General features: G+C 42.0%; 3 protein-coding genes across 3 annotated transcripts; 1 reads left to right on the top strand and 2 right to left on the bottom strand.

The window, feature by feature from the left end:
• Positions 1–9144: 9144 nt before the first annotated feature.
• LOC119911185 (probable UDP-sugar transporter protein SLC35A4) lies at positions 9145–10570 on the bottom strand. The gene has a single exon (XM_038729992.1). The coding sequence runs from the start codon at positions 10532–10534 to the stop codon at positions 9557–9559; it is 978 nt and encodes a 325-aa protein (XP_038585920.1). The 5' UTR covers positions 10535–10570; the 3' UTR covers positions 9145–9556.
• Position 10571: 1 nt separating this feature from the next.
• On the bottom strand, positions 10572–12257 carry LOC119911186 (SLC35A4 upstream open reading frame protein-like). The gene is made up of 3 exons (XM_038729993.1): positions 12171–12257; positions 11683–11781; positions 10572–11247 (listed from the first exon to the last, which is right to left on the bottom strand). Exons 1-3 carry the CDS (start codon positions 12183–12185, stop codon positions 11050–11052), a joined length of 312 nt encoding a protein of 103 aa, XP_038585921.1. The 5' UTR covers positions 12186–12257; the 3' UTR covers positions 10572–11049.
• Positions 12258–13761: 1504 nt separating this feature from the next.
• On the top strand, positions 13762–22625 carry LOC119911188 (HMG domain-containing protein 3-like). Its single transcript, XM_038729994.1, has 19 exons — positions 13762–13948; positions 14422–14574; positions 14724–14898; positions 15217–15714; positions 15868–15975; positions 16121–16255; positions 16389–16633; positions 18227–18321; positions 18401–18481; positions 18703–18785; positions 18875–18982; positions 19082–19222; positions 19669–19976; positions 20080–20207; positions 20798–20929; positions 21082–21265; positions 21401–21624; positions 22060–22193; positions 22470–22625. The coding sequence occupies exons 2-19, from the start codon at positions 14435–14437 to the stop codon at positions 22617–22619; spliced, it is 3069 nt and encodes a 1022-aa protein (XP_038585922.1). The 5' UTR covers positions 13762–13948; positions 14422–14434; the 3' UTR covers positions 22620–22625.
• The last annotated feature ends 331 nt before the right edge of the window (positions 22626–22956 follow it).

Below are 22956 nucleotides of genomic sequence, written 5' to 3'. Positions count from 1 at the left end.
CTACCATTGGCTGTTAAGCTCCCTAAAATCTCTCGGTCTTGTTCGGTCTGGCCTGGTTGAGATTGACTGCATCTGGGCTCAAACAGCAGTAAACCTGGCTCATTTGGATCTGTCCGAGAACCCCATGTCTTATCCAAGCCTGCAGAATATCTCACATTGCTCCTCTCTTTCTTTCAACTACCTGACATCTCTCCTTCTGAGACACAGCAACCTCACCTCCCTCCAGTCTCTCTGCGCACCCTGTGTCTCGCACCTGTGCTCACCCAACTTGATGTCAGCGGGAACAATTTCTCCATCTTCTGCTATCCACCCTGCCTCCAGGCAACGCCGCTCAGGATGCTCAATCTTTCCCACTCAGGGATCACGGAGGTAATCTCGTTACTCTACATCTCTGGAAGAGCTGGATCTAAGTTATAATTCTCTGGTGGTATTCACAAACCCACCACGGACCCTGAAAAGGCTGTATTTGTCTAATAACCGCCTCGTACGTCTCCCCTCTCTGGATAACCTGTTTCAGCTGCAGAAGCTAAAGGTGGACAGTAACCAGCTTACCGTCTTGATAAATGAGACAGGAGTCAGTTTGAGTACAACAGAGCAGCTTTATATTCTCCATGTAGGGAGGAACCCGTATCGGTGTGACTGTGCCCTAAAAGAGACTATCCTCTTTCTGAAGAGCCAAGACCACGTGTCTGTGGAGGACCCTGAAGAGCTGCTGTGTGCCACACCAGTGGCCCAGCAGGGGGCTCAGATAATGAGCTTGTCTCTTGAAACGTGTGAAGATGACCAGTGGGTTGCCACACAACGGCCCTCCTCTCTGTTTGACTCTTTTTGTAGGTTTATTCTCACACCTGTTTGCAGCATTTAGTGTCCCTGTTTAGGCACCACTTTCCAATAAGACACCCTTTACATAGGGTTTAACTAATGGCTTTATTATTGGTTAATAAATGATTTACTAAAACTTGCATATCAGTTATTAACCATTAATAAGAACAACTTCTGGGTTGCCAGAATGTGAAAAATCCTTTTTACTGATTGGATTGTATACCCACTTGCCTCCCCAGAAGGCTGCAGAGGATCAGGACCAAACTTAATTTGTTGACAGCTTATGAAGAGCACCAAGCAAAGCGATTTTCACAACCTAGCAACCCACAATTTGCTCTTTAATTTATAAATAACCTTTAATCATTATTAGTCACAATTTTTAACCCCATTTTAAAGGGTGTCTTATTAGAAGTTGGTTCCATTGCGTGTAATAAAATGGAAAATATAGAATAAATTTGTTTCTGTCACAGTGTCACATTCTTTTTTTTATCTCACCACCATTAATATTGCAGTATCTGTGGATATCTATATGATTTAAACTTGAATGATCAAATACATCTGAGAAATTCATACTTTTTTTGTAATGTTATTTTTTTATCACATATGTTTGAAGGAAAGTTTTCAAATTTTTTTTAATGTACAGTTGTGACCTCTCTTTCCGTCTTGGTAATTGCACCCTGGACCAGTGAAAGTAGATTCTGGCTCATGAATATTTCAGCGTGGTGTAATGAAATCCAGGTGACTCAGTGGCAGTGGTACACATACACATGGCCTGGCCACTGCAACCATGAACACACCTGTAAGTACTTTCTTTTTACAATCACATTAGCGTGCAAAGGCGGTGGGAAAAAATTATTTAGGGGAATTGAGAATGGCTTGTTTGATTTGATAAAAAATTTTTAACCAATTTCCATTTTTCTCTTGTGTGAGGGAGCTGAAACAGTAAGAGTGGGAGTTGTACTTACTACAGGTAAAACTAGGACAAAAATTCTACATCTGTAAATTTGCGAAGCTGCCGCTGGGGATTTGTGTTTAGATGTTGTTTTTAATGCACAGAGGGCAACGACTGTGTAGTCATTGGTGAAGAAGGACGTGGTGTGGACTACAAATCAGAAAAGGACGAGGTAAAAACATTTGCATGGTTACATGATTTGCATCAATCAACATTCAGCAATATGCTTTCTAAACGCTCTCACCATCACAATGTGATTTCCAATCAGGAAGCAAAGTCTTTCTCCTTTGACCAAGTTGTGACTCTTGACAACATACAGGTAAAAACTAGCTTCTGACCTCTGATTTATACCAATATGACTGTTCACACTGTCCACTAAGCTTCTTTACAGCTTTTCATCACCAAACACTGTGTGGAGACTAAAAGTCTGAATATAAATGTGCAGAGTTTCCACCCTGAGCTCCTGCAGCCTCTCACTGAGGTCATATCCAGTGGTTATAATGGAGCGCTGCTGATATGTGGAGCCTCCAAAGAGAAGATAGACTACAGTATCACCAAACAGGTGGAGCCCAAAACAAAACTACACTTAATGTTGGCAGATTTTATGTTTTCTCACAATTAATCTCACTCTTTGACTCTGTGTTAGGTCTTGGCAAATCTTTTGAGCCGTATTTTACCAGTGAAGGAGGAGTTGTTCATCTCTCTATCGTTCCTTCAGGTTTGTCTTTCTAAAATAGCATAACCACAAATCATATTAGACACAATGCAGTGCAGGATAGCTTCTGATGTTATCAATGTCAGTTTCATCCAGATGGCAGTGCTGTGGATCTCCTGAGCCCCAGTAGACAGACTTTAAGACTTGTGACACACCCTGTCCTTGGAAAGTGAGTCCAGATGATCATGATATATCAAGATACCTAAACAACAGACACACATTGAAATAGATTATCAAATGATTTGTTTTTGTCTTTTTTCTCAGTCTTGTAGGAGGTTTAGGCGAGGTGTGTGTGTGTTCAGCAGAAGAAGCCTTTACTCTGTATGAAACATGCAGGGAGACTATGAAGGCAAATGCAGGCTCCCTTTCCAGCAGGTAGGTCAAATAAAGCAGGGGTCAAATAAACTCTGGCCATGTAATCCATTAACTTAATTACACTGAATGGATTAAATTACAACAGATGATCGCAAGAAGTGTCTCACTGTCGCACAAGTGATTGGGTTGTCAGATTTAGCTCATCGGGTTGTTGTGCACTGCGACATTCAAGTTGCCCTTTCTTGCCCTTTTTGAATGAATGCTGTTATTGTCTCTATATGTTCATTTTGTGTGCTTCCCTCAGATGTAGTTCCCTGTTCTCAGTGGCTGTTGAGTGGAAACTTCATCCAGATGAGGAGGAGGAGGAGGGGGAGGTGTGCCGCAGCAGACTGCAGCTGTTCAGCCTGACAGGAGGAGCCAGCAGGACTGACCTCAGAGGGTCAGTCACATCCTCATATGCAGTGAGCCATCTATAACATGGCCCAGAAGAACTCAAAAATAGTGTCATAGCACCATTTTGCCTGTAGTCACACGTCAGTCACATAACCTCATAATCTGGATTGGTACCAATGTCATTTATTTAGCTCACACCAGTAAAGAGATCATGTAGGTCTTCCTAATTAGGCTTCACTTTGTAATAAGGCATTTCTTATTAAAGGTAAAATTAACATTTACATCTGCAGACTTGATTTTTAAGAGTGGGGGAATTATTGGTGCTAGAAAAAAAGGCCAATACTTTTAAACTGTACCAAAGCCTCAGTTATAACATACAGCCTCCTTTTGAACAGAACACCTCTCTTTATGTTATATGTTATGTTAATGTTATAACACCATTCAATTCAAATCAACAGCGAAGTTAACGTCATTTGCTTCCTGTGTAACCAAAGTTATGTTCAAAGTCTTGCAAGATCTTCTGCCATTGGAAGACTTAATTTTAGTCCCGTTTTACACTTTAATGAGCCTTTCAGCATAATAGGTGTATGTGGGTGGTGAGGAAACAGCTCCAGTGACACCTCAGAAAACAGAAAAATAACTAGGGAAGTTTTGGGGAAAAAAACGTTTCAGAGTGTTTAATTTGCAGTGGCAACATATTGCAACGTTTCCTGTTTGGTTGAATGAGTAAAAAATGTCGATTTCTCATACACTACTGGCAAAAAACTGTACACTAGGACCAGTGTGTAATTTTTAAGAGGATCTATTGACAGAAATGCAATATGATATGCATAACTATGTTTTCAGTGGTGTATAAAGACCTTACATAATGAACCGTTTTTATTGCCTTAGGATGAGCCATTTCTATCTACATAACTGTGGGTCCCCTTATGTGGAAGTTGCCATGTAGTGTGGCCTATTTCTACAGTAGCACGAACAAAAAAACAGCTTACAGAGCGTGTTTCATCACTACATTGTATACATACGAAGAAGAAGTAGTAGTAGTAGTCGTCGTCTGGTTTGTTAGAAGCAAGAAGAGACGTGAAATTTAGACAAATGGAGGACTACACATTTTATTTAGCAAGCTGACAGAGCGTGTTGATACCAAAAAACCTACACACTGAGCCTTTAAGATTAGTATATAGCAGGGATTTTCAAAGACTGAGACCCCCCCCCCCCAAAATCTTTAGTTTACTTGGTAAGTTTGCACAATTCCTGGATGCCCACGGGATCATGATTATGTTATTTGATCCCATAGACACCCAACATTTGAGCCAAAATAGTCTGATATTGTTGTTTTACATAACTTCTGAGGCATTTATTAGTTTCTGACACTGAGGGGGGGGGGCTATCTCTGAACTCTCACACATGTAGGCTGTTCTATGTGATCTCCTTTTGATAACTAATGCTTTGAGTAATGTAATATTGTTTCACTTCCATTCACTGAGCCTCCCCTGAAACTCCCACCAGGGGAGGCCCACCTCACACTTTGAAAACCCCTGGTATACAGCACACACTATATACAATTAGCATGTGGTGTTAATAAAAGGTAATAGATGAATGCTCTCCAGAGTCAGCCCACTGCTGAAGGCTGTGGACCAAACCCAATGTGAAGCCACAACAAGCGACAAGCTCCTCCCTTTCCTCCTAAATGACGCCTTAAGAGGAAACAGTAAGACAGTCCTCATCTACTGCATCCACCCTCAAGGTAAGCAAGTGGTCCTCTGGGCCCAGGCACAGTAAATTAACCATAATACTTTGAGCATAGTAATGACTCGCTTGATCCATCAGGTTTCCTAGATGACGAAACCCCCTCTGCTTTAGCTCTGGCCCAGAAAGCAAGAAGTATGATAACTAAGGCCACTGTCAACCGCTGGTGTCCAAGGGCAACCGAGCAAGAGATCAGAGATGACATCATGCATCTAAGAACCGTGATGATGTCACTGGGAGAAAGTGAAACTCATAACACCTACAGGCTGGCAGAGCTGACTCAAAACCTGCAGGTAGATTCATTAGATTCATTAGATTAAGCCTATAATTAAATTATTCAGCCGTTGTGACATACATTCTGTGGTCTCTCCAACAGACTGTGAAAAATCAGTCATGGGAGAAGAGGAGGGAAGAGTCAAAGAAGATAAAAGACAAAACGCAGGTTTCTAAATTGTTTACTTTGCCACACAAGTTGGCCAGAATGTGTGTCCCCAACATAATGAAATCACAACCGTGTTCTGCATTGATTTGGCAGAGTTGTCGGACACCAAATAGCAATTGGCGCAGCAGTGGTCATAGAGAGAGCACAGACACGATGAAATATTTACAAGAGCAGCTGAAACAAGAAATGGAGGAACACATCAGAGGTAATTTCATGCGATATGAAACTTTTATACATAGCAACATCAGTCACATTGTTTGTGTTTCTCATATCCACAGAGGGGAAAGGGAAAGTTGAGAAAGTCCATGAAAGAGTAGCAAGAATCCAGCAGCTGAGGGAGGCTCAGAGAGGAGACACTGAAGAACGGGGCTGCTACAGAGAAATCTGACCTCTGTCAGGAAGTAATGCATGCCATCTAACTCCCGTCATTTTAAATGTAATATTGTACACTCCAACGTATGATTGGATAACCTGTTTACAAGGCTTTGTGAATACCCTACTAAACATATAAAAATGCTTTATGTGTGTGAGAGTGGGCAAGTCACACTAAGACATTTATTATGCCAATTTAATGCTCAGTCTCAGTTGGAATACAGCAAAGCACAGGAGCGGAGGAGGCAACTTAAGGACGACCACGGGAAATTAATTCAGGAGGAGGTGGAGAAGATGGAGAGGGACTTGGCACTGGAACCGCTACCAGTGAGTTAATGAGATACGCTGCTGTTTAACATTATTCAGTTTGTGATCTATCTTAGCTGAGGATGCTGAGTCAGTTTAAATTAATGCAATGGATTTATGGTGGGTTGTGGAAATCCCTGCATTTGCAACTTCATTCTGTTATTTCCTCTCATTTTTTTATGCCTTAATCCATTCAACCGTTAGACAGAGGGCTCCCAGAGAGAGCTGCTGGTGCTGACCAGAGAGCGGCAGGTCCTTGTGCTGCAGATAGAGGCCCTGCGCGCTGAGGCCCAGCAGGCTGAGAGAGACCTGCAGGATCAGTATTACAGACACCAAACAGAGCTGCATTGTCTAAGAGAAGAGAGCCTGCAGGTGGGGGACTGTTGGATCAGTGAGAGAATTTATTTAATTAGTTTGCTACTACTTTTACTTCTCTCTTTTAGTTATCTGTGCTTTTCAAAACACCTGAATATAATTTTGTCAATTAGGAGTGATCAGCAGAGGTAGCAGCTACATACTTTCCATGTTTTAGAAATGCATGATAATAAGTTGATAAAATATACAAGATGCGCATGATACATTAGCATGATTATTCCTCAGGTTCACATTAATTGTATAACATGTATATCAATTACAAAATATACAATGTGTCTTGTATTACATACATACAACATTATGTAATTGTAATATTCGTATAATATATAGCATATATTAATCGATTATTGAAGCATGTATTGTTGGATACAATGACGATGAGTATTAATTATGACAATGTGTGCATGTGTGTAATTGCTCACTGACACGTCACCCCTGGGGGCCTGCTATTGGCGGATTCTCTGCTTGAGGGAGGGCATTTTGGGTCCATATTTTGTAAAACCGGGTGGTGGCACTGCAGCCAGCACTTAAGAATCACACTTTAACCTTTTTCTTTCCCAAAAATGAAATCTAAAAATGTAAAAACAACAAATGCAACAAAAAAAATCCTGAATTAACAGGATTTTGCAGATTAACACTGGATATCGGGGACACATAGCAGGATTCTACAAAAGATCAGGGAAAATAAGTATTTTTAACAGATGCCTGCAAAAAAAATAATAGCAGCACACAAACATAAAATCAAACAAGACATTTTACTGTTTAACCATCAGTTTGTTTTCTGTGTTATCTGTTTTACTGCTCTCCAGGTGTTCCGAGTGTTTCGTCAGGTAAGCGAGGAGCAGCGGAAGATGTCAGAGGGCAGATACAGAAGCGTGCTGCTGGAGGCTGTGCAGGATGCCGTCTACCTGTCAGCCCAGAACCAGCAGCTGCAGGCTGACAACAAACAACTCCGTAAAGGTCAGTGTGTTCTTTAACCTCTACCAGACTGGCTGTTATATTACAGATAGAATTTACCTAATCCTAACCGCATGAAGTAAAATGTGCTCTTCCCAACAGCATTTAAAAGTTCTTCATTTTCTTTTGCAGCACTGGGAGAGTTAAAGGATACTCTAGCTGTGCGAGGTGATCCTAAGGCTGAAATGTTAACCCAGAAACAATGAATATACAGTGGTGTGAGTGTTTGCCCCCTTCCTGATTTCTTAGTTTTTTGCACATTTGTCACACTGAATTGTTTCAGATCATCAAACAACTTTTAATATTAGACAAACTTAACCCGAGTAAATACAAAATGCAGTTTTTAAAGGTGATTTTATTTAATAAGGGGGAAAAAACTATCCAAACCTACCTGGCCCTATGTGAAAAAGGGATTGCCCCCTAAACCTAATAACTGGTTGTGCCACCCTTGGCAGCAACAACTGCAATCAAAAGTTTGCGATAATTGGCAATGAGTCTTTCACAGCACTATGGAGGAATTTTGGCCCACTCTTCTTTGTAGAATTGTATTAATTCAGCCACACTGGTTGGTTTTCGAGCATGAACAGCCTGTTTAAGGTCATGCCACAGCATCTCAGTTGGATTTAAGTCAGGACTTCGACTAGGCCACTCTAAAAGCTTAATTTTGTTTTTTCTGAGCCATTCAGATGTGGACTTGCTTGCGTTTCAGATAACTGTCCTGCTGCATAACCGTGCACTTGAACTTGAGGTCATGAACTGATGGCTGGACATTCTCCTTCAGGATTTTCTGGTAGACAGCAGAATTCATTATTCCATCAATTACGGCAAGTCGTCCATGGTCATGAAGCAGCAAAGCGGCCCCAGACCATCACACTACCACCACCATGTTTGACTGTTAGTATGATACTTTTTATTTTATGCTGTGTTGGTTTTACGCCAGATTTAACGTGACGCACCCCTTCCAAAAAGTTCAACTTTTGTCTCGTCAGTCCACAAAATATTTTCCTAAAAGTCTTGGGGATCATTAAGATGTTTTTTGGCAAACGTTAGACAAACCTTTGTGTTCCTTTTGGTCAGCAGTGGTTTTCGTCTTGGAATTCTGCCATGCAGAACATTTTTGCCCAGTGTCTTTCTTATTGTTGAATCATGGACTCTGACCTTAACTGAGGCAAGTAAGGCCTGCAGTTCTTTAGATGTTTTCTCCATTTGTGGATCATGGCTCTCACCATGGTTAGCTGGAGTCTCAAAGCCTTAGAAATGGCTTTGTAACCCTTCCTAGACTGATAGATGTCAACGACTTTGTTTCTCATTTGTTCTTGAATTTCTTTAGTTTGTGGGATGATGTGTTGCTTTTTGAGATATTTTTGCCTACTTCACTTAATCAGAACGGTTATATTTAGGTGATTTATTGATACAATAGGTTTGGCAATAAGTAGGCCTGGGTGTGGCTAGTGAAATTGAACTCAACTTTCCAAAAAATCTGGTTAATCACATGATTTAACAAGGGGGGCCATTACTTTTTCACATAGGGCCAGTTAGGTTTGGATAGCTTTTTCCCCTATTAAATGAAACAATCTTTTAAAAACTGCATCTTGTATGTATTGAGGTTATGTTTGTCTAATATTAAAAGTTGTTTGATAATCTGACACATTTCAGTGCGACAAATGTGCAAAAAACTAAGAAATCAGGAAGGGGGCAAACCACTGTTTGAATCAGTGTGCTTAATGTAAATCATGAGAAATAAAACAGTTTTCCACAATTTATTGGTTATCATTAACACACTGTAACACTTTGATATTATAGTTGAACATTTGTCTTGGCAGAGAATGCAATACAAAACAAAATCAACAAGATAGCAGCACTCTTCATCTTTCACTGAAGATACAATAATCTGGACACGCATTATTATTTAAATGTACTCGCAATTGTGTAACAGACATTAAAATGAAAGTCAATTGTAAAAATGATGTCAATTGTCAAATTAACCATCTGCTGACGTGCTGGATTCTGAATGTCAAAGTCAGAAGGCAGATGGATTAAAAGGCAGAAAACAAATCACATCTGAAGCTCAAAAAGTAGGAAACAGGAGCTAAAGGTAGACTGTACTTAATTGTTTTTTGGTTCAATGTGCCTTGTGGTTCATTTAGTGGAGACTTTACTATCTGTAATAAAGGTAAGCTGCCAGTCCAATCATAGAAACAGGGAGGAGGAAGAAAGGGGTGAGCTGCAGCCCTAAGATGGCCCAAGAAAACAGAGCATTAACCAGAATGGAGCAGGAAATGACAAACAGTCTGGTGATCCCGCTTCCGTGCTTGAGCACCACAGACATCAGGAGTCCGTTAGCTGCCTGCCCCGCTATAATGGCCCAAACCACCCCTGAGTATCCCTCCAGAAAGCTCTTTTCACTTGCTACAGAGGAGAAGGAGGAGAACCCATTGATGGCCACGCCAAATACATAGAGGTAGAGATTCTGCAAGCTGAGGGGCAGCTTCTGGCTCTTCAGCACCCTCTCTGTGTAAACTGCTGCCAGCCCTGAAATACAGCAGTACACCAGAACAAGGAAAAGCCCCCAAGCTGTGATGTGAAGCCTGGGTTCATCCTCGGCTTCAGACCTCTCGGGGTCCCCTAGATCCAGGCTGCTGTAGCTGTGGCACACGCCTGCGCCCATTAGGAGCCCCACGCCTAACCACTGAGCAGGACGGAGCCTCTTGCCCAAGCAGAGGGAGTACAGCAGGGCAGTGGAGGCAATTTTCAGGTTAGAAAGCACCTGGTAGGAGCTTGGATCCATGTAGGCCTGCATGAGAACTACCAGGTTGTTGTTCAGGGCGTAGAGTATGGCAGGGACTGCATAGGGGGCCACAAGGACTAGAGGCGGAGGAGCATGTAAGGCGGATGTACCCCCGGTTAGAACAAGAGTTGCGAGGGAAATCAGGAGTTTTGCTAACTCAATCATGACAACACACGAGGAGGCGTTGAAGGGGACTTGACCATCTACCTTGGTGAGAGTGATGAGTGGTGCATGAGAGCCATAGATGAGGACCATCAGCCCAAAGAGGACACCCCACTGAATCCTTTTCACCCACTGTCTCTTAATCCTCACTGGGGAACTGGGTCCCACATTCGGGATCAAAATCATCCTCAATGATGCAAATGAAACACTTGATTTCTAGCAATTCTGAATAATAATTTTTAAATTAAACAGCTATAAATGTCAACACTTTCAATTATAAAATACTTAGATGCACTACTCTATGTATAACTCTCTATAATATGGTATAAGCTGAACATTTAAATCTGTAGGAAACATTTGCAGGAATTACTGCATGTTTTACACATAAGCGATTCAAAATCTAATGGGACAAGTAAGAATTCTGATGGCCAAACATTAAAACCTTGTAGGTACAAGGTCTTACATCTTGATACAAGTGGAAATTAAACAGTATTATTTAACCAAACCTGAAACAAAATGGAAATAAAAGTAAGTCTTTGAGTCCCCAGTGAAATTCCAGTTACATCATAATATGCATAGTCCAGTCTACACAGAACACTTGAAGGCTGATCTGTTGTGAGCCACTGACAAGCCAGCAGCTGCAGCAGTATTTCTTCCTCTTGTGCGTGTTATGTCAATGCCAGGACCAGCACCAGCCCAAATTACTTTGGTCCCTTTTTCATGTTGTTCAGATAGTCTCTCACGGTCCTTTCAATGTTGGGCACTTGATAGCTCTGTGCCACGTACATGCCAGTGATTGTTCCCAGTAGCACTCCTGCAATGGCAGAGGAGCGGAGCTTGGCCACCATATAGCCGGCCAGAAAGCCCTTCAGAAATGGAGATCCCAACACTGAGCCTCCCTACAAGATAACAGCAGGATATTCAGCAGGGTCCCAGCACAGAAAAAGGACATACAGATGGGTAAATACAACTGAACAGCTTTAAAGTCTAAATTTATCATGATAAAATATATTACTGTATCAGCATACAACACAAAATAATAAGAGTTAAAAGGTATTTAAGGCAATCCTAAGACAAAACTAAACAAAAAGTCAAAGATATCTAAATGAGCATATACTGAGATAGATTCTTAGTATATATATGAGTCACCTTTAGTGTGGACAAATGCATTCTAACTTCAATAATACACAAGGTGAATGAAGGGCAAATGTTTCTCCGTTCATATTATTGCCATGAAACGTTCACCATCGAATATTTGAAGACGAGAGGAATACGCTTTCAACAACTTATTCTCCTCCTGTGCTCAGTTGCGAGGAGCACCTATAACTGCTTACCTGAGGGATTCCCACAGAAATCTCGCTCTCTACTCGCCTCTGGATTTCCTCTAACTGGTTTTTGAGCTGCGTCAGATCTTTCAACTGTTTCAGAGGATCCTAAAATGAAAGAAAAGTATCACATTTGTATTAGGAAACACTGTGACATGTCCAACGTTAATGTAGTTGAGGATAGCTATCGTTGCTGTACAACATATCCTAAAGGTACAGTTACTGACAGACTTTCCCCGCGGAGTGCTTCTCTAGCAAAAAAAACCCGCTGGTTTTTCAACTTTGCTGGTTAGTTAAGTTAACTTAACAGCAACATAACTTAGCCAGCTGAAGAATCGATTATCTTAAATTAAAAGGGATCGTCGCCCCGGTAACTTCATTTTACAACCAACTGCTTCTGATAAACATTTTTTTCAACCTCCTGTAGCAGCTGATGGCATCTGACGAAACACATGAAATGAATGCATTTAATAGCCAGAGCACAGCGAGCCACTCACCTTGTCATTCGCCATTTTTGCTAAGTGGTGGGATCAGTGTTCGGCTCAAAAGCCTGAGACACTTTTTTTTCTCCAGCTCGATTTGTTTGGTCTGGGCCTAGGCGCCGGGTGCTTGATCCTCAATTTTGTCTTACAGGAACTATGCGGCGCGCTGGTGGTAGTTAAAAACACGTTATAAATGGAGACAGCTCATGGAAACCGAGACATATAACCCAGAGGGTACTTGTTTTGCTACCGTTAGCCTATTGCTGTAATGTAACAGTGTATTATTTACCTTTGCGTACTCATTCACCTTTACTGTAAGACAGCAACGAGGGCTTCACCAGTTAATAAAGTCTTTCTCAGTAGAAGTAGAGTCAGAGACGGTTTGGTTCAGTGTTTCAGCCGCAGTTCTAATATATCAAGAAAAACTTTGAGCAGAATTCTTCAAGAGAGTCAGCCTTTTAAGGAAGCTATTATTTTTCCCTGTTGACAGTCATTGTGATATCTCATTTTGAAATCCTTATTTCAGAAGGAAATTCTTCTCCACATGACACCCCCTTTTTAATACACTGTGGCAGAAGGTTTGCCTGTTGCCTCAAAACCCCATTGCCAATAATACATAGTAGATGTCCCATAAGCTTAGCCTACACAACAATTTATATTATAGAAATGTATTGTGTTCATACTGCTGTGCACTTTCCTGAAGCTGTTGCTGTCTCATCTTTTTTGTCATTGTTACTGAGGCTGTGGCACGTTGTTTCGAATTTGAATACTGTTTATGCCTGATTTTTATTTAATGTTTTAGTTACCACTGTATTATAGGGGAAAATAGAAAACAAGCATGCCTGAGCAATGTTATAATTATATCTGCTTGCTTTTTATATGTAAATTTACGGACAAAGGCCTTATTTCTGTATGTGAGCAGTAGGTTTAAGAAGAAAGCTGTTGACTGTAAATTAATGTCTTCCTACTTATGTTCTGTTGCCTTATTTGTCATTGGTATATCATGTTTAACTTGCTTTTGTCTTTCTTACTGTTTCCTCTGCACTGTGCCGTTTTCCCCACTCTGCCAAGACATTTTGTTCTCTCTAATGTGCATCTGTATTCAATAAAAAGTTAAAAAGGATTGAGCAGCATTCAATTATTTAGTATTTTTATGGACATGGTTTGATGCCACATAACCAATTCAATTCAATTTTATTTATATAGCGCCAAATCACAACAGTTATCTCACAGCGCTTTTCATAAAAGAGCAGGTCTAGACTGTTCTCTATGATGTTATTTACAGAAGCCCAACAATCCCCACCAAGAGCAACACTAGGCGACAGAGGCAAGGAAAAAACTTCCTTTTAAGAGGCAGAAACCTCGAGCAGAACCATGGCTCAGGGTGGGCGGCCATCTGCCTCGCCGGTTGGGGGTGAAGGAACCACTGATCCCACTTATGTAGCACTTCTGGGGTCACCAAACTGTGTAAACTGCGCCTGCTTGTGGCCACAGTCTGCACTGTCTGTGGGACGCACGCGTTACTTCCACGTGTCAAAAACGTCTTCCGTGATTGGCCCGTGTTTGTCTATTCCGACATTTGATTGGTTTAAGACCATAGCAACAAACCGCCATGTTTTTTTACAAGTCGACGAGAAACGAAGCTATTTTACAGACATTTATGCATCGCAAATAATGGATTTAATATGAAGTATAGGCAAATCTCAGCATTACTTGCCGTTGGCAGAATGCTTGACTTTTTCGGCGACGTAAAGGTTGTTCAGAGCAGTTTGTAGAGCCTCGGGCCATCGTAGGTAAGGCTTCAATAAGAAGGCATTTCATTGGATAACTCTCGGACTGTTCAGGCAGTATAAACACACGCCATTAAACCTACTGTTAAAGCAGGGAAGGACTAACGTTAATGTTTTTATCATGTTAGCATTGTATTAGTCTCCCTAAGCATGACAAGTTTACATGATATTTTATCTTGACTAACACAGACTGTATTGCTATATTCTCTCTGCATGAACTAACGTTACCAGCCCATATCACACTGCTCTATATTCTGTTTCTTTTATTAGACAAATGTCTGCGTTTGGCTCTCAGCAGCTGAGGGGGTGAAAAGCACAGTATGCAATATACACTTAATTTTCTAATTTTCTCACCCGTTAAACCTAACTAACTTAATTAGCTGTAACTAAATAAAACTAATACAAATACCCTGCAGTAAAGTTTTACCTTTTATGAAAGTTCAAAACACCAAACTAATCTCTGCCATTGGCCCTAGATATTTGGAAATCATGGAGAAAGTGGAGGTGTTTGAGGTTGTGAAAGTGACTGAGGAGGTGGAGAACTGCTACAAACACATGGAGGTGACTACCCCGAAAAAGAGGAAGAGCAAAGCTCAAGAAGACAGTGTTGAGAAACCTAAAAAGTCTAGGTAATGTACATAGCCAAAAGGACTTTCATACAGCTGTTACCATATAATAACACGAGTAGGCCCTGTCTTAAACAGGGATTGAGCCTCTAACAATCAAAAATGTCTCTTTCATTGTGATGTATTAATGATGTGGCATCTGTCTGTTTTAGGTCTGCCTACCTACTATACTACTTTGATGTTCACCAGATTATGCAACAGGAAATTCCTAATCTGCCACAGTCAGAGATCAACAAACGTATCAGTGAGAGCTGGAAAAGGCTCAGTGTAGCTGAGAAAGCCTACTATCTGGAGAAGGCCAAGTCTGAGAAGGAGGGTGTAGACACAGTAAGATACATCCTCATCTTTTTTATGTAATAAAATGTGTGTATCCGAGTATCAATGGAGCCTTTAATTTCACTGATACTCAGAACAAAACTACCTCATGTAGAATAAACTGGCCTGTTCTGATGGAAAGGTGAAGGTGCTCCTAATGCTGTCAATAGTCAGAATATTAATACTGCTTTTGTGTACGGAGTTACGGAGTTAAAGCAGAGTTAACGTAGCGCTTTCCTGCTTTATCCCCACTGGTGTCTAATACAGCATAACTCAAAATGTTTCTATGGATAACCATGAACAATCTTCTCGATCATGCTTTTCTGTCAGTCGTCTCTCAGCCCCTCCAAACATCCGCCAGGCTTCCGCAAAATCCTCCCCAGAGCCAGTTACTTTCTCTTGGCTAAAGGCTGCCCCTCAAATCACCAGCCGGGAGGCTCTCAACCAGAGGTGAGCGTGGAGCCTCTGGAGTCTCCAGTGGAGGGAGGCCTGTCTTCCGTCTCTTTCACCCAAGAACCCCAGTTCACACCTCTTGAGCTGGCCGGTGAGGTGGAACTTTCCGAACACCCCATCGTTGTTGATGACACAGCAGAGGAAACGGCACGGGCGTCTCATCCCACGTCCCCCCAAGGAATCCCACCCTCGTCTTCCTCCTTTGTGTCGTCCTCCACAGATGCCTATGTCTCACAGGGCTCTGCTGACATTACCGCAAATGGGGTCATGCTGAAAGGAAATGAGACGAGAGTTGCTGGTAGTGGTCATGCTGGGGCGATGGTGCAGCAGATACAGGGGGAAACTACACAGATTGTTGCTATCATACCCACCCAGGTGAGACTTAAATTTCCTTCTACCAGTTAGTAGAATGAGCTTCATTTAGATAATGATTATTAGGACTTAAAAGTTAACAATCTATATACCTCATTTTAATCAGAAAAAAAGTGTTTTAGCTAATACAGAGAGGTGATATGTCCCTCACTTCAGAACCTGTTGGAGCCCAAGTCTTTGGCGGGTGTCAGCTCTGTGGGCTCAGTAATGATGGTCTCTGTAGGAGCCAGAGTAGAACAAAGTGCCAAACCTTCATATAAAATGGTAAGCAACCACATTATTCATCCACCTTATAAAGGGCAGTAGTGAAATTGGCAAGCATATGGAATATCAGATTCAAGTAATGATGACTGGGGTTGGTAATATCAGTTGGGAGACATGAGCTTCCATGTTTTGCTCTTTTTTGCAGTCTGTAAAGACATACACCAGGAGAGGTCGAGGGAAGTGTCTAAAGCCTGGATGTTCATTTGTGTATGTCACCCGCCACAAGCCACCGACGTGCCCTGAATGTGGGAGCCACTTGGGCGGAAAATGGATACCTGCTGTAAGTGTCAAGCAATGTCTGCACAGTTAGGCATGTTCACTCTTATATGGGCACCCAGAAGTAGTACAATGATTCAGCCTCCAGCTGTACCTTCAGTTCAAGTCGATTAACTTTGGCTGCATTTACATATTAGGCAAAGAAGACACAAGAGAAAGAAGCTGCGTCCAAGAAGTTGCCACAGAAAGCTGGAACCAAGTCTAACGAAAGCTGCCAACCCACTCCTCCCCCTGCTCAGGAGGGGAAGGCTGAGGGCAGTAAAACAAACCCCACTAGGAGCAAAAAAGAAGCCAGAGTTCAACGGTGCTCCAGAAAGCAGCATGCAGTTCCAGCTGGAAAGCCATCAGAGGGCAGCAGTACCAAGGAGCCAGAACAAACGAAGTGAGCATCCATGAAGTGTTAATGGCACAATCTGAGATTGGTGTCGAAAATTAAGTATGTTCTGTTTGCTACATGGACCCCAGTAGTATGTTGACCATCTGTGTGGGCTGTGACGATTGAGTTAAAACTGTGGTTTGAACCATTTGCTCATTGGTATTTACAGTATTTCACAAAAGTGAGTACACACTGACTTTTTTGTAAATATTTGATTGTATCTTTTCATGTGACAACACTGAAGAAATTACACTTTGCTACATTATAAAGTAGTAAGTGTGCAGCTTGTATAACAGTGTAAATTTGCTGTCCCCTCAAAATAACACATCACACTGCCATTAATGTCTAAACTGCTGGCAACAAAAGTGAGTACACCCCTAAGTGAAAATGTCCAAATTGGGCCCAAAGTGTCAATATTTTGTGTGGCCACTATTATTTTCCAGCACTGCCTTAACCCTCTTGGGTTAAGGCAGTGCCTTAACCCTCTTGGGTTAAGGCAGTGAAGTTCACCAGAGCTTCACAGGTTGCCATTGGAGTCCTCTTCCACTCCTCCATGACGACATCAGGAAGATGTTGGATGTCAGAGACCTTGCGCTCCTCCACCATCCGTCTGAGGATGCCCCACAGATTAGGTCTACAGGTTTAGGTCTGGAGACATACTTGGCCAGTCTATCACCTTTACCCTAAGTTTCTTTAGCAAGGCAGTGGCCGTCTTAGAGGCGTGGTTGTGGTTGGGTTGGAAAACTGCCCTGCTGCCCAGTCTCCGAAGGGAGGGGATTATGCTCTGCTTCAGTATGTCACAGTACATGTTGGCATTCATGGTTCCCTTAATGAACTGTATGTAGCTCCCCAGTGCTGGCAGCACTCATGCAGCCCCAGACCATGACACTCCCACCACCATGCTTGACTGCAGATAAGACATACTTGTCTTTGTACTCCTCACCAGGTTACCGCCACACACGCTTGACACCATCTGAACCAAATAACCACACCTGAGACCTTGTAACACTAACAAGTCACATGACACTGGGAAGGGAAAATGGCTAATTGGGCATAATTTGGACATTTTCACTTAAGAGTGTACTCACTTTTGTTGCCAGCGGTTTTGACATTAATGTCTGTGTGATGTTTTACTTCGAGTGGACAGCAAATTTACACTGTTATACAAACTGTACTCTCACTACTTCACATTGTAGCAAAGTATCTTTTCTTCAGTGTTGTCACATGAAAAGATATAATCAAATATGTACAAAAAGTGAGGGTGTACTCACTTTTGTGAGATACTGTACATACCTTGGGCATCCGATTTGTGTGATAAATACAAATCTTCTGAGTTTCTAATTATAATTTGCTGTACATACACACATTGACCTTCTTTTTAGTAATTAGTATTATGATTTTTTTTTTTCAACTGTATAAAAGCGTTGGGTGAAAACATTTTGTTAACCTGAAAATATGGATGGGACCAGATTGAAGTGACACGTGTGTGTGTGTGTGTGTGTGTGTGTGTGTGTGTGTGTGTTGTTATAGCAGCTGTTTTTTGTTGCAGGTTTTGGTAGTAGTGTGTATCTCACTTGACATACTTTCCCTCTGTCACAGTGTTGTGAGCTCAACTGTCCAAAGTCAACACAGAAGCAGTGCCGCTGTTCGAAAGAGACCTGTGAGACCCATCCTTCCTGCCTGCTATAGAACAGGTGGGATAAAGTGTACAGCACTCGGGCAGTATTCTGTTACCATATGGATTTACATATTGGCTTGTGTTTGTGTTTCTAGGCCGTGCTGTGTTCCAGATCATAACTGTCCCACCTGACAAAGGAAAATTTCAGAGTGTAAACAACAATAAGTCATTCACTGGTACTGCACATTGTTATATTTTAATTACAATTATACTTTATTAAATGTTGTCTTTCAGTTCGTAGGTTGGCTAAAGTTTTATTCGAAGCTCATTCAGTTCTTATTATTAGCAGATACAGACTACCTTTTATTATACAAGAGAGGAAGTGATATGTCAATAAAAGTGACTGTACTTTCTGAGGTCTCTGCCCTCAACTGATGTGGTTGTTTTCTAACCACAGTGCCTCAAGAGAGTTTCTCGGGTCTCAAACCCAGCACTTTAAAGCAGCTCGGACAGACGGTCCCGACAACCACTGCCAAGCAGGTTAACACACGCACACACATAGAGACAAACACACACACACTTTTGGTCTCTGGTCCAATATTCCTCACTTGATGCATGTCTTTCCGAAGGATTCTTCTGGCCCTGCAGATGGTAGTCAGCCTGTGTCTTCACTGGCTGATGGGAGAGTGAACATCCTGTCAGTCGCCCCTTTCAAACAGCACACCGTTTCCAGCTTTGTCAGTACACTGTTATTCTCTGTGCAATGTACATTTATATCTGGATTTCCCTTATGTCTTGATTTGTGGGTTAATTCTTGCAATTCTTTATTCTCTCAGGATTTGGGACTGTCTACAGCGCGCGGAAGGGGTCGGTGTAAGAATCTGTCCTGTGACTATATGTACAAGAACAGACACAAACCTGCAGTGTGCCCTAAATGTGGCTGTGAGCTGACCCAGAAGAACACCAAGGGATCAAAGGTGAAAGCTCGCTTCCTCCAGATTCTTCTCAAGTGACAGTACTGTAGGTTTCCAGCTGCATCGCTTACCCCTCGACCCCCTTTGTGAGTCTTAGCACAACCTTGGGATCCTGGAGCAGTTGCTTCTCAGCATTTGTAAATGTAGACATCAGACAGATGACAGCCTTTGATGTCACCTTTGATGTCAAGTCATTTATCTTTGCAGTTTTCTTTTCAAGGCTTTCAAGGTAGCAGAACTGATTTCAGAACATCCTTAACACCCTCTTTATGTAATTTTGTTTTTGTGTGTTTTGTTTGTCTTAGCTGCCGAGCAATTCATTTATTTATAAATCCTTTTCTCCTTCTCATCTGAATTATTTGCTGTTACAATCTATCCCATTCACTTTAGTGATTACTAAAGCCAACCTCTCGTTGCTCTCCTTATTTTTATTTTGTTTCCTTTCTCAGTCTGGGACTCTGCTCGATCCGTACCAGGCCCTGAGTCCTGCTCAGAAGGACATCCAGCGCCAAAATACCCTGCAGTTACTGCAGCGTTTCCTGCAGATTCCCGAGAGCGAGACTGAGCTCCAGGAAACGTTGACCCTCATCCAAGAGCTCAACAGTCTCCAGATCGTCTTGGTTCAACCAGGAGACCAGGAGCACGGGGGCAGCGTAGAGACGGAGTACCTGGTCGAGTCTGGGTGGCCTCAGTTCTATGAATCGGCAGCTACTCATTGTGGCCTGTGTAACTACCCTTTGTTCAAGGGAAGTCAGAGGTGAGAAGATAGGTGATGTTTCTTGAACTGCATTAACACTGGCATGTTGTGCTAATGTCCTGTCCCCATAATGCTCTTATGTGTCTGTGCTTGTGCATCCTAGTACTGTCGCAGGACAAGAGGACTGCTGGCTGCTTACGGAGACACTGATCCAGACAGCATCTCTCCAGCTGAAGGTGTGTCTCAACATTCAGTGTCTGGCTCTGCACAGCTTCACCGACCTGCATCCAGGTAAAGGGCACTACTTACAACAACTTGCAGATTGTTCAGTTACTTTTTCCTTACCCGTGGTTTATTGTCCGCTGTTATGTAGTACATGTGTTGGGTGTACCTCTGGGAATTGTGTGTATTACTGACTGGCCGTAATGGGGGCATCAATAATTATGTGTGCATTACATACAACATTTATTTTTTTCAAAATGTTATACATGTTTTGTGAGAATGTTGATGAATACCAGCCCAATAATTAATGTTTTAAGATGTCAACTTTATTCTGATGTTTAGCTACTTAATGTGACGTGTAAATATTTCAGACACAGCAATATGATATTCAAATATCAAAAATAACAGAAATGTTCTGTTGCTTAGTGTGAGAAACTGTAAGGAGCTACTCACTGGAGCTCTTCATACTGTTTTGTTTTATTTGTGGGCAGAAGACCGCAGTTTGACAATATTTTGCTCCTGTGTTCATGGTAACACGAGTGCTCAGTCACAAGTCAAGTGCATACAAACCGCTTGTCCTGAGGATATTTTTTTTTTATAATTTAACTGTGGTAATGTGTGTAGCCAGCTTCTTTTGTGAATTAAAATGTTTTTAATAGGTTTGTTCAACATTGGGAACAGACTGCTGGTCAGTATTGACCTTTTCCTGAAGATCAGAGCCAGCATCAGACTGGGTCAAACCCCTTCTCAGGCAGCCAAGACCATGCTAGACCACGTCCCCAATCACCCCGGTAAACCCTGGAATTGAACTCAACAAACATGCATTCTGCAACTGTGTTATTTAATTTTTTCTCTGGCATTATGTACATTTGCAATCTTGTTTGTATTTTACAATATGTTGTCTATGAATTTCCCTGTGTTTTCCATATTTTCTTTTGCCAAGTCCACTCTCTGAGTGCAGAGGAGTTATCTCAAATTCACGAGCTTCTCCTCAGTGGCTACTGGGCCTTTGAGTGTCTGACAGTGCGCGATTACAACGACATGATCTGCGGCATTTGTGGCATTGCTCCCAAACTGGAGATTGCAGAGCGACACACAAGCAACGTACTGGAGCTAAAGAATGTGGAGGTGAAACATTTATACAATTGGTGGGAAACTAAAAATGTTTAGATCTTGTGAACATGTTGAATATGAATGTGGACCTGCACGCTACATACTTTAGGGACCTCTGCACATTCTTTCACACATTTCACTCTGTCCACAGTTACCTGGCCTGAGTTTTCGGTCTCGGATGAGGTACATGTTGATGACTTCTGGCTGACCATGGAAAGTGAGGCTATCGAGCAAGCGACTTTCCCCACTGACATCCCTATCACACGTGTGGATGCTTCGATCATCGCTCCCTTCATTCCCCCACTGATGAGGAGTCCCACTGTTATCAACACGGAGAAGGACAAAGTCCTGTCACACACACAGCAGCCCTCAGGTACCTACGTCTTTCAAACTACCATTTAATTTAATCTTTTTGCGTCCGTCCTGTAGAAATGTTCGGTAGTGTCTGAAATAAGGGAGAAAGTTGTTTTGTTTCTATCCATGACATGTTATCTTTTACACAGATGTGGCTTCATAGAGAATGAAGTGGAAAAAGATAATTACATTCAGAAGGGTTATATGCTTTTTTGGCTAGATAAAAGTAGTATAATGATGCAAATGTCATGCAAAGGTTCCAGATTCAACTAATTCTGTATTAGTGCTACGTGTTAAGTTATTCTGCCATGCAGTACAGCATTATTTAGGGATTTGTATAAGCAGCTGTATTAATAATTGTTACATAACTAGTATCACTTTTACTGGACTATAAAAAAACAATATATATATAAATTTTTAAAATATATATATAAAAAATCATCACCTCTTTTAGGAGATCCATCAGTTCTGGTGCGTCTCATTCATGATGGTGACCTGAGACTCGACAAGATTGAACACCACAGTGAGGACGAGCTGAGAACAATACTGGACCGCTGCGGGGCAAGCATCACCCCTGGCTCCACTAAGGTGTGTGCGCGTGTGAGAAACGTGTCCATGTGAACAGGAGATCACCCCACCCCCCCACCCCACACACACTGGGACTGATGAGACTTTAAAGTCTTGCTCAAGGGTATTTCAGCAAGTTGCTTTGCTTGCTATGATGGGAGCTTACATTTAGTTGAGAGATTGTTTCCTTGTATCACTCTGTTTGTGTTTATCTTATTGCCGCTTAATGTGGTGTGCTTATATCTGTGTGGGACTGTGTTTAAAGAAAAGCCTCCTTTCTGCCTCCCTCCGTGTTAGACCGAGTTGCTGGCCTCCCTGATCTCCTTGTACACACTTGTTCACAGCGGCCTCGCCACTGGCCCACAGCCCCCTCCACACCTCACCGGTGGCAAGCTGTCCCAGCTCTGCCCCCACAAGGTAAAAACAGCAGCCCTGTCACTCATGTAACCAGTCATTTCAAACACGTAAATTCAGCCCATCATGGTCTGTCAATTTTTCCCGCAAAATGTAGCAAAAATAAATTATATGTGGGGAAAAAACATGTTATATAAGCACAGTAGCAATTGAAACTCAAATGTTTGTGGTGTATTTGTGAAGATTTGGAAGGGTTTTTCTACATTACTTGTCCATTTCTCTTCGTACCTGTGTCCAGGTGGTGTTGGCTCTAAGTACTTGGTGAGAGGCGAGACGGCTCGAGACCACGTAGACCTGCTACTGTCCTCTCGGTACTGGCCCCCAGTCTATATTAGTGACTGTGCCCGTCAGGTGGCCCTTTGTGCTGACA

This window comes from Micropterus salmoides, unplaced genomic scaffold (assembly GCF_014851395.1).
Source record: "Micropterus salmoides isolate LMB-PRFRI ecotype aquatic unplaced genomic scaffold, ASM1485139v1 Ms_hic_scaffold_195, whole genome shotgun sequence".
Taxonomy (NCBI): domain Eukaryota; kingdom Metazoa; phylum Chordata; class Actinopteri; order Centrarchiformes; family Centrarchidae; genus Micropterus; species Micropterus salmoides.
Note: the sequence above shows the minus strand (reverse complement) of the source record. Positions and strands in the feature narration are given on the sequence as shown.

Excerpts from the sequence above, each read along its gene's own strand:
- LOC119911186 (XM_038729993.1), bottom strand. Across the intron at positions 11,248-11,682 it reads TTTCTGTGGGAATCCCTCAG|GGAGGCTCAGTGTTGGGATC; the intron begins GTAAGCAGTTAT and ends GTTATCTTGTAG.
- LOC119911188 (XM_038729994.1), top strand. The coding sequence starts at position 14,435 with ATGGAGAAAGTGGAGGTGTTTGAGGTTGTGAAAGTGACTGAGGAGGTG. Across the intron at positions 18,482-18,702 it reads CAACAATAAGTCATTCACTG|TGCCTCAAGAGAGTTTCTCG; the intron begins GTACTGCACATT and ends TTCTAACCACAG. Across the intron at positions 20,930-21,081 it reads CCACGTCCCCAATCACCCCG|TCCACTCTCTGAGTGCAGAG; the intron begins GTAAACCCTGGA and ends TCTTTTGCCAAG.
- LOC119911185 (XM_038729992.1), bottom strand. The coding sequence starts at position 10,534 with ATGATTTTGATCCCGAATGTGGGACCCAGTTCCCCAGTGAGGATTAAG.